Here is a 15,742-nt window from a genome sequence, read left to right on the forward strand (position 1 = left end):
GTACAACTCTAGATAACCAAAGGTGATACAAAGGACTTTTAATATAAACATGAAAATGGCCACCATTCAAACTTTGTGACAGTAATTAAGAAATATACAGAGTTATAGGTAAAAGTCATCTACTGTCAGTTTTTAAAAATACACATATTTTGAGTTCTTATTTTTCCACTAAAAACTGTTAGCTTTATGATGAATCATACAACAAATCACATTTAAGTTGGGGGGCAGTTCAAGAAAATACTGTCTTTTGTCAAGCTATTTATTTACATTTCTGCATTTGGAAACTCTTATGGGTCTGGGCTATGTGTTATCATCTTTCTCTCCCCTCTGGTATTCTTGCACATGAAAAAATGCTTACTACTGAATTAGTCTAATTTGCTGCCAACCATTTCATTTCTTTAAGCCTGGCCTCATTTCTGTTAAAATCTAGCTGTATACTTATTTTTAGTTTTGGATAGGCATATTTCATTATAAATGCCCTTTTCAAAAATTCAAAATCTGTTCATGCTTTCATTCATTCAACAAGTATTTATCAGGCTCCTAATAAATGCCAAGCAGTGACAAGAATACAAAGGCAAATAAGACAAAGCCTTGCTCTGAACTTTATTTACAGTCTAGAGGGAGAGACAGGCCAGGCAGCACATCACAACTGCATGTGGTAAGAGCTGTGAGGAGGCAGCCAGGCTGCTGAGGGGCATGAAGAGCGACCGCCAGAGGCAGTCAGCAAGGGCAAAGGAAGAGCCAAGTCATGCTCTCAAGAAAAGGAGGAGAGAACCTGCAAAAGTGGACATCCAGGTGGCTAAAACTGGGGAACAGTGTATGGAAAAGCACAGAAATGGAGGGGGTAGTATCTTTCCGTGAAGGAAAAACAAGTTGTATTGGGCTGGCTTTCAGAGGTTCCACAATGGGCTTCTGATGTCCACTTAAGAATGCCCTGGCCTTTATCCTGAGAGCAATGGGGATCCATTTTCCTTGGCAAGATATTGTCCCATAAATTTATAAAGCTGTACCAACTGTATTGTTCTCTCAGTGTCATATCAAGGTTTAATCAGCCTCAGTCAATGCTGCTCTTGTTCTTCCTCCTTCATTTCCAGCATTTTAAAATTCTTTATGTGATATTTAAATCAAGAAGACATATTTGTCATGTTGCAGGAGATTTAAAATGGAAAACAACTACACTCATTTCAGTTCCCTCAATCATTCCTATTTCTCCTTGCCACAAAAAAAATTCACCACTGAAATTTTCATTTACAATCTCGAAGGTATTTCTCTATGGTATTTTACTCAATATAGACCAGGTAGAATCTATGTAATCTCAGGGAATTAGATTAACCTCTCTGTGCTTTGGTGTATTCAACTATAAGAAGGTAACTATTTCTATCTTATAACTTTTTGCTGTTGTTATTATTCTGAGGATTGAACCCAGGGGTACTTTATCACTGAGCAGTACCCCCAATTCCTTTCATTTTTTTAAGACAGGGTCTTGCTAAATTGCTGAGGCTGACCTGAAACTTGTGATCTTTTTGCCTTAGCCTCCCCAGTTGCTGGGATTATAGGCATGCAACACTGTGGCCAGCTTCCCTTACTTAAAGAATTCTTATGAAAGTTAAATAAGACCATATGTACAGTGCTTAGCATGATGCTTGGATTATGTTAATTAAATTTTAGTTATTTTTGTTATTAAGCATTAATGAACAAAGTACACATACATTCATAAATAAACTCTGAATTTGCATTTTATTACAATTTTAATGGTAATAAATATACCTAAATGTATATTTGTATAATATGTATGTTTGTATAATATATATGTTTAAACACATGTACATTATGTGTTGGAAGTCCTTTGAAACTTTCAATAAGTTATCTTTGAGGCAAAGGTATAAACAATAAGAGAGCAGAGAGGGTACTTTACTTTTTTCTATTTACTGCTTTCTGTAATATTTAATTCTTTTTTAACCAAGAGCATGAAAACCATTTATAATAAAAATTAATGAAAGATCCTGTTTATGCAAAACTGAAAATATAAGTTATTCTCAAAACTTAGCATGATTATATGGAAATGGCATGTAGAAAAAAAAAGTTTAGAACCAATAGGTTTGATTAACCTTGAAAAGAGGAGACCTGGACAAAGAGGAGAAATAATATCTGTTCTCAAAGAATCAAAAGGTTGCCATAAGAAAAGAGTGGATTTATTTTGTATCTAGAAAGTAGAAAAATTGATTTTGAAAGCCTGGTACAGTGGCACATGCCTGTGATCACAGCTACTTGGGAGACTGAGACAGGAAGACCAAAAGTTTGAGACCAACCTCAACAACTTAGCAAGACCCTATGTCAAAATTAAAACGGATGGGTATATACCTCAGTGGTAGGGTATCCCTGGATTCAATTCCCAATCAGGGAGAAAAGAAAAAGAGATTGATTTTACCCAAAGAAAGGACTCTGTGCTGATAATATTGCCTTAGAAGCTACTAAGGCCCATCTAGAAGATGCTCATCATTGACCACATGACCATTTTTCATATATATGGTTCAAAGAATTTTCCTTCCAAGCCCAAAGAACCTGGAGGTCGCCAAGCATTTGAAACTTTGACATAGATGAACAAATCTTATTCTTATCTAGTAACTAGCACATCCTTCAGTGCTTATCCAGAAATATTCAAATTATAGTCATACATTAAGTGAATTAAAACAAGTCAACCTTGCCTTTAACACACAAGACCTTTAAATAGGCAGAATTATTACTACATCATGCTTAATTATATTTCTAAGAAGTATAAAGTTAACCAAATAAATATTTCAAATGTTAAAATCCAGTTCAAAATGTGGATGCTATGTTTAAACACTAAAATAGAATTGTAAAACATAATCTTCATTTCCAGATTCACACTAAATAGGAAAGTATTTTAGCATTCTTCATTATCCTTATTCTTCTAAACTTCATTAATATGTTTCAAATTTTAATTGGACTATCATTATGAACTTGTTTAAGATAAGCCTAATGTTAGGATACTTTGGTGACTTTAGTGGGAGTTCTACTTTTCTGGGTTCTGCCTTCCCTGAAAAGTGCAGTACACACATGAAAAATAAAGGGCTTCTCAGCAAGGACACTGGATAGCTTCAGCGCCTTTGGGATAAGACAGGATGACCTGTGAATGATAACTGGGGGACTAGGAATTGAATCCAGGAGTGCTTTAACACCAAGCTACAGCTCGTCCTTTTTATTTATGAGATAAGGTCTTACAAAATTGCTGAGGGTTTTGCTAGGCTGCTGAGGATAGCCTGGAACTTGCCATCCTGCTGCTTCAGCCTCTTGAGTTGCTGGAATTACAGGCATGCACAACCTTTTCCAAGGAGCAGAGGAGAAAGTAGGAGACTACTCTGGAATTTACCACTTGCCAGTCTGTTGACTTAGAAAGTTTACATTTCTCTAAACATTTGTCCCACTTTCTTCTAAAAACAGAAGGGGAAATAGAAGTAGATAATATTGTTTCTATTTCAATGATCAGTTGATACTATGTCTTCACAGAAAGTCAGTATAGTTCAATGGGGGAAAACTCAGCTCTTAAGAGAGAAACCCTGGTCTGGCTGTCATTAATTAGCTATTTTACCTAGGACAAATCTACTACCATCTCCTACCATATCATCCTCATGTAATAAATTGGAAAGGCACAAAGAGAAAAGTGAAGAAGGTTTGCAAATGTATTCTCATGTTGTTTTAAGATTCAGCTTAAGTTCTGTGGCAAGATTAATTATTGGAGTTTTCCTTTTCCAAATGAGGAAAAGACTTTAAAAGTTACTGGGTTTTTAGCAAGGAACAATATTGCAAAGGTTTGATCCCAAGACTCCAGGCCAGACACAGGCTGCTTACCTATAAAACAGAATTCTGGAAAATAAAATGTGTGTCCAAGTGTTCTATCTATTACAAATAGCCATACAAATGTACATGATTGTTAAGACTAAGCAAGTTCTCTAGCAGAACACTGACATATTTTTTTCCATTCATAAACATTTCTGCCAGAGCAAAAGCCCCATAAACCTGCTATCTTATCCACCATGTCACAGGAAAATCAGTTGAATAAATGGGCAGATTACTGTTGCATTAGAAGTGATCTACGAGTTTAATTAACTATCCTAAACAAATGGATACATTTACACTGCACAGGCCACACTTTGAAGCTCTTAGAAGAAAGAACTATAATTAGACAAGACATATAGTTGTACTAGTAAATGAAACCCATCTCAGAGTCCAATCTCTCATCTAAGCCAAACAGCATCATTCCAAACTGCATTCTCAATTTAAGTATGCATCAAAATACTCATAAGATACATTATACTGCTGCAACAAAGCCACAACATTCCCTTAACCAGATGTAGGAGAGAATGGGGGGAGGGGGAGCCAATCCTGCAGCCTCTTCATACAATGTCAGTTTGATCAAGTCCAAGAACCAACTCCTGGCAATAGTGCCTTTGAGATAACAGTATTCTTAATGGAAGTGTTTTCCCATCACAACAGTTTATCAAGGCAATTCATTCTTCTCTCAGACTACTGAAAAAGTCTGATTTAATGAAAAAGACAATTCTTGAAAATTCAAAATTTACCAGAGGCCACTCTGCATTAGTAACTGCCCTTACTAAATGACTATTCCCTAGAGGCCAGAAGGATTTCATTCACTGCTGTATTTTGCCACTATATATGCACAGAGTCTGGTACACAGACAGGTGAGGAAATATATGTTGAATTTATTTTATAATGTAGCATACTTTAAAAACAAATTTCAACTCATAAAATGATAATTCCTATGACACATGAAAACATATGGATTCCTTTTCTTATCCCTAAAGCCATGCTTCTCTACACTCACTTAGAATGTGTTTGTTTCAAATATTTGCTTACTTGCCCACTATGTTTCAAAAATGATTGTGTGTGGTGGCATCAATCAGAGTACAGGAGTCTGTTTAAGATTTAAAGGAGATCACACCCAGTCTAAAGATGGATTGCACTTTGATATACCACAGATTTGGAAAAACACAAATCAAATAACCACGTAGAGCATCAATATCAAAACCCTGAAACCATAAGTCCCTTAGGGATATTATCTTAATTTAAAATGGTTTGAGAGAACATCCACCAATACTTACTCAACTTCAGTAAGAGCTAGACTGGCAAACTTGTTTTTATCCCAGGACATTTGACCATCTGTGGACAATATTTCATCCCACTTCAGGGATGAGAAAATGATGGCCCAGGGAGAGCCATTAAACAATTAAATATGCATTTGTTTGTAAGATGTAGGAATTAAATTGTTTGGTTTCATTATTGCCCAAATAACACAACATGAATCCTTCCTCTGGAACCCTCAGTTGTCCAGTTTTAAAGTTACCAGTGCAGAACAAACCACTGAGCACTTCAATTATCAATTATCTCTATGTAAACAATCCTCGAGTGCTAGTTCCCTGGAAAGATGAAAATATAGCTATAATAATACTTTTCGTCCAACATGGATATATTAAATGACTGTTTTGCTACACAAATCGCCAAACACTAACAGCATCTTAAAGAGAGAACTCTAACTTGCTAAATGTTTCATAAAAGACGATTGCAAGCCCATACAGAAAGTTTAGAGGCCTTTCCATTTCCATACATGTAAAGGTTTATGAAATATTAGTATACTCAATGCAAAAAAGTAAAGATAAACAAAAGCAAGGCCAGAAATAGATGAAATAAATTTCATTGTGCAAAACATAAAAAGCTGTGTAAAAGGGCTCTAGATCCCAGGTAAAACCTCATGAGAAAGAAGACAACATTAACCCTAGCAGACAGCTGAGTTAAGTAAGACGTGGCAGAGCTTTACAAAATTGTAAAGAACATCAGCATTACGAGAATAACAATTGGAATAAATACCGTCCACAGGCTGCAAAAGCAATCAACGCACTTGCTCCTTCACCTCTCCCCCTCATCCAGCTGGGTAGTGAAAGCAGCTGCCTCTCCCCGCCCTCCTTCCAAGTCGCTCTTCGCGCCACCCCCTCCCCTCTCTTCCACACCTCTACCCTCCTCTTTCCCTCCCCCTCCCCGCCCCAAGCTGGTGTATTCAGCCGCCTAAAGAGATTAAGAGGTGCTCGCTACGGTCACTGGGCCTCTGGACTGATCTAACGTTTCCTAGCTCCCTGGACGAAAGAAATTAGAGACGCGACACTCCGTTGGTATTAGAAGCGGTCGCCTCCAACCCAGCTTCTCCCAAGCCGGAGCTAGAGTGCAAGCCCTGAGCTGGGGAACTGGGCCGCTCCGGAGGCCCGAAGGAGCTGAGCGCTGCGCGCCCAGTCAGCAGCGCTACCTGAGCTGTCCATGGTGCTGGCGCGGTCCGGGGGCTGCCGGGCGGGACTCCGCGCCGCCGCCGCCGCCGTGTGCACTCTCTGCTTGCCGCCACCCCCGCCGCTCCCCGCACTTAAGTCCCCGTTACTGTCCACCAGCTGCAAAGATTCATAACCATCGTTGCTGGTCTTTTTCCGGTAGCTCCCGAGGAGGCTCATGGACAAGCCCAGAGAAGAGGAGGGGTAGGGGGGAATCAACCTGGGAAAGGAAAGGGGAGGAGGTGGAAGGTGGAACAGGCTAAAGGAAAAATTAACCAAAAAAAAAAAAAAAAAAAAAATCAAGTGCCCGACATGACGCAAAGAGGAGGGAAAAAAGGGAGCGGCCACCGGAGAGGAGCTCTGCCGGGCGAGGCGAAGCCACCGCCCTGGGCAGAGCGCTGCTCAGGGCCGAGAGCGAGGGAGGAAGGGAGGGCGGGCGCGGGCGGGCGGGTGCGCGCGTCCTCGGTGCCGCCCGGAGGAGCCGCCGGCCGGGCTGAGCTCCGGGCCGGGGCCAGCCACCCCTGGCTGAAGAGTGCCCGGAAGCAATCCGATAGGTGTCGCCGCGTCGCCTCTCCGCGCAGAAGGGCAGCTCCAAGAGTGGCTGGCCCGTAGGGAGGGAATAAATAGAAAGGAGTAGAAGAGGGGAGATTCGAGGGGAGGGAGGTTGAAGGCGTAAAACGGGGCGGGGTAGGAGGGGGAGGGGACTACTACAACAAGGGTGGGAGGGGGAGTATTAGAGGTGGAGTGCTAAAGAAAGCGCATAGGTGTCTCGGCTTGGTAAGCTTTGAAGACCAGGAGGTCTCTTGGTAAGACCCAGACACGCCCATTTTGTATAACTTAGCCTATATTTGCTGGAACATTCGGCAAATCTAAGCCACCCAGATGAATGGTAACTTGTAACTCCTTTGGGGGAAAAATAGGAGTAGGAAAAGGAGAAGGCATGTTAATGCCAGGCTGATGTATGCGATAATGAAAAGCTATCGATTATTTTATACACTCCCCAGAACAGGGATAATCCCTAAGTAAAATATCAAAGAGTTGGCTCTTCTAATGCTATATGGTAGTTGAGTCCATTCCACCTAATAAATCGATCTGATTATTTAGTAACTATTGGTTGAAAGAATAAAGTGGAGCAATCGGAGCCAGGAGTGGATGCTAAGTCGGGGGCAATTTCAGATATGTCAGCATTTACCTTGGGACCTGGAGGAAGAACTACACCAGTCAGCAGGCTTGAAGGGACAGCTGGAAAGCAAGATGGACAAGGATTTTCTTTCTGTCCTCTGGTTTCGCCCCTTATTTCTTTCTCATAATTCTGAGCAAAGAAAGCAATCAGTCATTATCAGAGGATACTTCATCATGAAGTTACTTAAGCTGAAGAATCAGGGCTCCTTTCTTGAAAAAGGCCTTTCCAAAGTTGTGTGCCTAATTTTACATTTGTGAATTTGTATTATTAGAAGACCCCAACACTGTATAACTTTTAGACCTTACAAAACCTGAATGAACTCTGTTAAGTCTCAAACAATTATCAAATCTTCATTTTCACCAGAAATTATAAAATGTCAAAAGAACCCCTAATTCTCCTCAGCTCACTTAAAAGTATAGATGTAAACTTTGATTAAACATTATCATTTTCCCTACTAGGACTTTGAGTGGCTAAGTGAGAAGCCTTTCAAAAGTCATTTGACAGAGTCTCCTCTTCAAAACAAGAAAAAAGTACACAGATGTAAAATCTGCTGGAGCCAATATACAAAGCCAACTTGCTTTTTTTTTTTTTTCCTCACCATAGCTCATTATTCTGATCACCTCAGGACACAAAATCAAACTATAGCATCTAAGAGATTTCAGTCCATATCATTTGGAACTCAAAGAGTTTCCTGGAAGCTCCAGTTCTGCATAGGTCTAAATAAAACAAATTAATTAGATTGAGACACATGTTCTTGTTCAAGAATTATTCAAAGACTTGCAGAAAAAGGATGAATCAGAAGAGGTCAAGAGTGCTGTATCGTAGATCTCCAGTCCTTCTGGGGAGCCCTAAACTCCCTGACCAGTGATTTTCACATCTGATGAAGGTGTGGTGTGACCTGCATCAGAATCAGAGTTAATGCTCACTACTCAAGCAACTTGAGTAGTGGCAGGAAATTTTAATAGAATTTAAATATAAATGTTTTACTTTCAATTATCCAAATCTGTGAGATTGAGTTATTTTACTTACTTCGCTGAACTAATAACTCTTAAAATCTAGTAACAAAATCTTTTCCAATAACATTTTTAAATAATATTTTTCTGCATTTTTGGGGGAGGTGCTGGGGATCAAATCCAGGGCCTTGTGCTTACAAGGCAAGCACTCTACCGACTGAGCTATCTCCCCAGCTGCTGCATTCTTTTTAATTCATAACTGATCCATAGGAAGCATAAATACCTAATGTCCATTTGTTACATTTCTTGACAAATGCTGGATCTATAATTACTGGATTAAGAGAATTTAGAGAAGAACATTTCTGAAAAGCAAAAGTTATTATTTTCAAAAAGAACACTCTTGGGGGGCTGGGGATATAGCTCAGTTGGTAAAGTGCTTACCTCATGTGCACACCTGGGTTCAATTCCCAGCACCACAAAAAAAAAAAAAAAAAAAAAAAAAAGAACACTCCTGGTTATTTTTGCTCAACTTAAGAGTTGCAGGCATGTTGTTGGAAGAAATTATAGATGAGACATATGCCTTTGTATTTTTGGATATCTATCTCCCAAGTTTGCAAATTTAAAGAAAAACATGAATGGGCTATGAATACCATTTTATTTTTTTAATTTACATTTAATTTAATACAAACAAAATGAATCAGAATGACTATAATTCTACAAAACCAGGTTATAAAAAACATTCTAAAAATACAGACAGGAAAATATAATAACCAGATTAATTTACAACAGTCTAAAAATTAGAGTTTGGGACCTAAATTGGAATATGCACCAATTTTAACATTAAAATAACTTTACTATCCTAAAGATCAAATTCATAAAGAGTTCACTTCTCCATGAAGATCTCACTGTCCTACTCTATAAAATAAGCATAATAAAATACTATCATTATACGGTTAAAGTAATAATTAAATTGCTACCTAAAGGTACGTAACAAATATTCTCTCTCATCATTATTATTATTGGCCTGTCTTGGGTGCATCTCTAAACTCAGTGTCTGGCAGTCCTAGTTCCTCCCATGAGAGAAGTTTAAAAAGACTAAGTATTATTATTTTTTCTACGAGAATGCTAATAGAAAGTTGTCTATGTGATTATGCATGAGAACTTGGGTTTGAAAGGGAGATGGCACTGGTAAAACCCAAGGTGAACATTTAGAGCCTAACTCTTCTGTTTTTCCAAGATCAAGTCTGCTACATAATTTATCTCAAGAATGCCATTATCACATATGGCCCAGAGGCAAAGGATTGGATGCCCTCTTTAGGGGAGAGTATTCTTTCCCTTTATCTTTTCTATTGTTGACTTCACTTGCTTTTATTAATTCAGTGTCCGCACTGTGGAATGTTCAGGAGCCAGGCTCTATGCCTCCACATCCACTTCATGCTCCTTCTCCCCACCCCAAATGCTCTCCTGTCACAGAAAATCCCACCAAAAGATGAACATATGCCATGACCCATCTAGGACTTTGATCTATGCTTTTTCTACTTCAAGGACATACAGTGCACTGAAAAAAACTCGGGTTCTGGAACCATATTGCTTATGATTGAGTCCTAGGTCCACTGACTCTCAGCTTGATATTTTGGGCAAGTTACTAAACCTCTCTGCCTCATTTTCTCCCCTATAAAATGAGCATACTAATAATGCCATAATAACAAGATTGAAATGAGAATTAAATTAACTGAACATATAAGAAGTGCTTCAAAAATAGTACTTATAATTACTACTGTATTATTCTATTTTTACACATGAATAAATCACTTTTTCAAAAATGTGATTTTTCTATCTTTAAAATTAAGCTAAAATCTGCCTTACCTAACAAATGTTATTGTTACTGTATACAATAAAATAAAAGTAATTTGTATAATGTAAAGTGATTTTTGTGCTTGACTATTTAAACATTTGCATGCATGTCTTTCTTATTGAATTTGGATTCCTAAAAGAAAAATCCAAGTTTTTCTCATTTTTGTCTCCATGAAACCCAAAAGAAAACTTTACTCTCATCAAATAATGAGTAAATATCTATTGACTTAATAAATTAATGAATAAACAAAAATGTCATACTATCACGTAATCCAGTGACTTCCTTAAAAGACAAAATAAATAACCCCACCTGCTGGGGCCTACTAGTAAACAGTAAAATAAACTTAACAGTTCATGATCATAAATTCACAAAAAACAAAATAGTTTAGAAAACAGTTTTTGAAACACGGTAAGATATCATTTCTTTAAATACTGTTTGGGGTGTGTAGGTGTGGCTGTGTGTGTGTGTGTGTGTGTGTATGTGTGTGTTTCTGTTCTGTATTTCTCACTGGGGATTCTAATTATAAATGTATGAATTTCTGTGTTAGAGCAAAACCTCTGTTCCTGAGAGCCCCTAGTTTTCCTATATGTAAATGACCTACATGCTGTGATACTTGAATTCATTTGCACAACTAGACAACAAAGAGTTTTGACTAATCACAGTAAATGAGGGCAGAGCGTCTACAGTGTTCCCTCTGTTGCAAAATTTATTATGATCAGGTTTCTAAAACATATTCCTTCAATTTTCTGCTTTAACTAATATAAATCAACTAATTGTATTGAAAGTTAATTTGACAACATGCCTTAGGGTCATAATTCAGGTTATCTTTTTATTATATAAGGCCTGTGGGCACAGATAGTGCAAGCCACTAAAACTGGAGAACAACAGGGTACATCTGCCTCCCAAAAATGTTTTGTATGTCCTGTACTTAAAAAAAAAAAATAGCTTAGATGTGTTCACAGAAAACAAACAGGCTCCAGTTTGAGTGCCATAATTCACCTTCACTTCCCAACCTATGAGCCCAGACTACCTCGCTCACTCCCACTGTCACTCAGCCTTTGCAGGCATCTGAGTTGTGATCTCTCCTAAAGCTGAAGCTATAAAAGCTGAAGGAGCAACATCACCACGAGAGATGCCAAAAGCCACACCTTCAGGTTACAGTCCAGAAGAAAGGGGAATGAACTTAAAATCTTCCCTTGACTCTGCTCATAATCAGCAGGGTGATCTCAATTAATTCTTATTCTCTTGGCAGTAAAATTGAAAGTACTAAGTTACATGATTCTCCCTAGCTCTCCTATTTCCTATCTTTCTTAAAACTTTAGTTATCATTTCCCCCTTTCTCCTCCAAATGATGTCCAGAGGGAAAAACCACAATCGTTCAAGTGTTCCGGTTTGCTGTGTCCCAGTTAGTCGAGGTTTTACTGTAGAAACGCACGCATAAATAATAGCAGCTGTCAAGAGTTACACATAAAGCAACACACAAGAGAGAAGAGGAGGTATGCTGGAAAAAAATTGAGTGAGCTGACAATATTTAACAGGAGAATATCTGAACTATTCCTATATTGTTACTTAGGAGTGGGAATGTCTTAGGAATGGTGCCTGATGGAGTGGCTGGGTCTCCTAGAAGGTAGACAAATTTTCCAGATAGAGCATATTTTTAAAGATAACTCAGTATCCTGAAACCTGTACTTCCTTGAAGCTCCAGTAGTAATGAAAATAACTGTCACTGGTGGAATACTTACCATTTACTAGGTACCTTACATACCTTAATTCTCACTTTCTCAATAACCCTGCAGAAGTGTTCTTATGTTAAGGAAAACTTGGAGAAGTACCTAAGGTTACATAGCTGTCAGCTAGGATTTAAACTCCTGTCTTTCTGATCATGCTTTGGCCACTTCACATGGTTAAAGAGGCAGTTCCACTGATCAAAGTGAAAGCTAGAAAACATTTGGATCATTCCGTTGCTCTGATCTGCCTTACCAATAAGTGTGGTCAGTGAAAAATGGTCTGGGAACCTTAAGGGAATTGCCCTCCCTCTACTACTCACATGGCAGGTGCTGTTCAGTGAAGCCTGAAGTTGTCAATCAATATAGCTACCCAATAGGTAGTCTTGTTTTGTAAACAACATGCTCAAAGAACATTTTATGTTGTACTCCTAAATACTGATAATTGGCTACCCTTTGGACTAGTTTGAAGTTACTAGGAAGAAAAAATAATCTTTATTTTCATTAGAAACAAGCTCCCAGCTGGACATGGTAGAACAAGCCTGTATAAGTTTTCTGTAAATCTAGTCATCCCTCATAACCACATTCCCTTTATACACAGCAGAGGAGACTACCTGTCCTCCCTCCCAGGAAGAATCTAATAAAATAAGATACATGAAAGCACATAATAAACACTATAGCCTCACTCAAATATTGCATTTTATCAAACCTAAAAAACCATTCATTTTAAATTGCAACACTAAGAAAGAAAAATATGCTGATAAAAGTATGACACACTATCAAGTTTAATATGTCTCAAGATTTCATAAATGTTACATGTAAAATGCTGTTTTTCAGGATTGATATAGCAAATTTCATTATAGTTTGACTATATGTTAGTGTAATAATATATTTGTCAATTTATCATTCAGGTATTTTGGGTAGCTCTGGTAGGTACAGACAATACTCATCATGTTTGGCCAGGACTAGCACAGTGCCTAATAAGCAGAAAGCATCTGCTAATTGAATGAAAATACAATAAATTATTTGGGGCTATCTAGTCTACAGAAAAATTCACTCTGTGGTGTCTTTAATGAACTTAAAACAGCATAGTTCCATTTGCTAACACTTACCCTTGACTTTTCTCATGGTGTAACAATGTCACACCTACATCACCACTTCAAGAGCAGCTCAGGGGAACACTTGTCCTTTTCATGTCATCTTATAAGAAGGGAAACCTCACTTATCCAGTGGATAAACAATGATAGACTATCATACACTGGCCCTATACCCAATTGCTCTCAGTCTTGGAGAAAAGAGACTAAAATTTTTTTGTGGTAAGTAGTTTTCTTAAGTCAGGTGCAAACCAACACTGAAGTGAAAGTTTCCCCTTGGTCCTGGATGTTCCCTTTTGGCCCTGAACTTTTACGAAATCCTTAAAATTCTGAATGCTTGCTCTTTATAATTGATTGTACCCAATAAGGTGCTCTGCCTTCTTAAGTATGTGGAACATGTGGAAGATTCTCTGTGATGGTGATACAGAAGGCTCAAGTGACCACCCCAAGCACAGGAAGAACCAATTCTTGGTGTGCTGAGTCTCCAAGCAGAGTCTCCAGAGCACCAAACCACTGCTGTCCACTTAACCACATCTAAACTAAACTCCTGGACTTTTCATATATTTACCCATGCAAAGGTGAAAGGTCTTAGGACAAGAATTACCATGCCCATTTCATACACAAAAGCTCTGGAATGCAGCTGAATTTGGTCTAAGCAGTGATTGGCAGTGACCCACAATATTCCTCTCCATATTCAATTTTATTAGTGCTCCTTTTGCTGGGCACATGGTTGTACAGTATAAAAAATATACTTTTCGTTCTCCTTTCATGCCTTAGATCTGCTACACCTACAAATTTTCTACAATCTGCTAGACACATATATGGGACTAAATCGTGGCTATTGCAATATGAGCAGAAATGATATGAGTAATTTCTGGTGTGTATCCTTGTAAAGGAGGGTGGATGGTATGCCCTTCTTCCAATTCTTTCCCCTTTCTTCTGGTTGGAATATGGAGCTCCATTAGGTACCACAGACCATGAGGTGACCTTGAGGATTAAAATCTTTCACAATGAAGCAAAAAAAAAAAAAAAATATATATATATATATATATATATATACACACACATAGAAGAACAATAAACTAGAGTGAGCCATGGCAACCCTGGACTCCATCCACATTACTTAACAGGGAAGAGAGAAACAAACCACTTTGTTGTTAACCACTGTTATTTGGCTTTTTTCTGTTATGTGCAGCCAAACTAATCCTAAGATATCCTGTATAATCTAATCACTGGATTTCAACATTTATTTATTACAATGTGGGAATTACATGTCCATGTGGTCATAGAAAAGTTATATAACTTCTCTAAGTTGGTTATCTCATCAATAAAATAGTCGCATCTAATAGGGCAGCTATTAAAATTGCAAGGCATAAAGAATATAAAGAGTTTAGCATGATGCCTGGCATATAGTGAGGGTTCAGTGAGTGTTATCTAGTTTGTTATTGCTTGTCATTGCCCTTCAGTCAATACACAGCTGACCTCAAAGTTGATGATCTCCCCAATTCAACCCATGGTCCACTCAGGACAGACCCAGCCCAGAGATCTGGAGCCACGTTATGTCATCAGTGATGTAGAGATGCCCCTTCTTTTGGGTGTACTTCTCTTTCTTGGATCTGCCTACAAAATTCAGTGCAGTCTAGTACACTTTAAGCCATCAAAGTTGATACAAAGTTAAAGCACACTGTCAGTGTTTCTGACAGAGTGGTTCTAGGAGACTATTTTCTTCAATATGATCAGGTGAGAGAATCTGACCTATTTTCCATTTAGGGCTAAAAGTAAATAAAGAATTTAGGTGATGAGTAGAGGCATCTTTCTTCTATTATTTTGCCTTACTTTCTATTATGGAAACTTTCAAACATACAAAAGTAGAGAAAACTATATGATGGACCCCTTTCATACCCATAGCTCAGCATCAATGATTACCAAGTTATGGCCAATCTGGTTATATATATAGCACCCAATGGTGCTAGGATCAAACCCAGGGTCCTGAACATGCTAGCCAAGCACTCTATCACTGAGGTGCACCCTCAGCCCTCCCTAATTACTCTGAAGCAAATTGCAGACTTCATAGCATCCCATCATTAAACATCTCAATATGTAGCACTTCAGTTTTGGAGAAATAACTATCACATTTAAGTGACACTAGAAGCAGAGAGGATGCATTCCGCTTGCTTGCTGAGAAACTACAGCTACCTCCAGTTCCTTTTCATCAGTCCATCAGAGGAACCTGCATACCTTTCCATTTGTTCATTTCCAGTGGAAAAGATGCAACATCCATTCAGCTTCCTAGTCCCCACAAAACTCTCCTTTTCAAGCACTCAGTGTAATCTTAGGCCTTACTGCCTAAGAAATCTGAAAATCAGCATGGGATTTAGGTTTGCCAGAATAGGAGAAATTTATAGAATTTTGAAGTAAGGAGTTATAGAGGATAGAGTATCCCTTTCAATCTGTGGATAAGAAAATTGAGACATAAAAGTGAACAAATTGATTCACATTTGAGCTTTCTAAAATGAAAATCCAATTATGGGAGTCGGCTGCTTCAAACCACTTAAGGGTCTCCTATTGCCTTCAGTCTAAGGT

The 15,742-nt window shown here is 38.3% G+C and overlaps 1 protein-coding gene across 1 annotated transcript in view; it reads right to left on the minus strand.

The window, feature by feature from the left end:
* Positions 1–6,570, minus strand: part of Dnajc6 (DnaJ heat shock protein family (Hsp40) member C6) — a 96,920-nt gene extending 90,350 nt beyond the window's left edge. The window contains 1 exon segment of the mRNA XM_047519719.1: positions 6,335–6,570. Within this exon segment, the coding sequence (XP_047375675.1) occupies positions 6,335–6,530 (196 nt within the window). The 5' untranslated portion in view covers positions 6,531–6,570.
* Between the last annotated feature and the right edge of the window lie 9,172 nt (positions 6,571–15,742).

The sequence above is a fragment of the Sciurus carolinensis genome, chromosome 1 (genome assembly GCF_902686445.1).
Source record: "Sciurus carolinensis chromosome 1, mSciCar1.2, whole genome shotgun sequence".
In the NCBI taxonomy this organism is placed as follows: domain Eukaryota; kingdom Metazoa; phylum Chordata; class Mammalia; order Rodentia; family Sciuridae; genus Sciurus; species Sciurus carolinensis.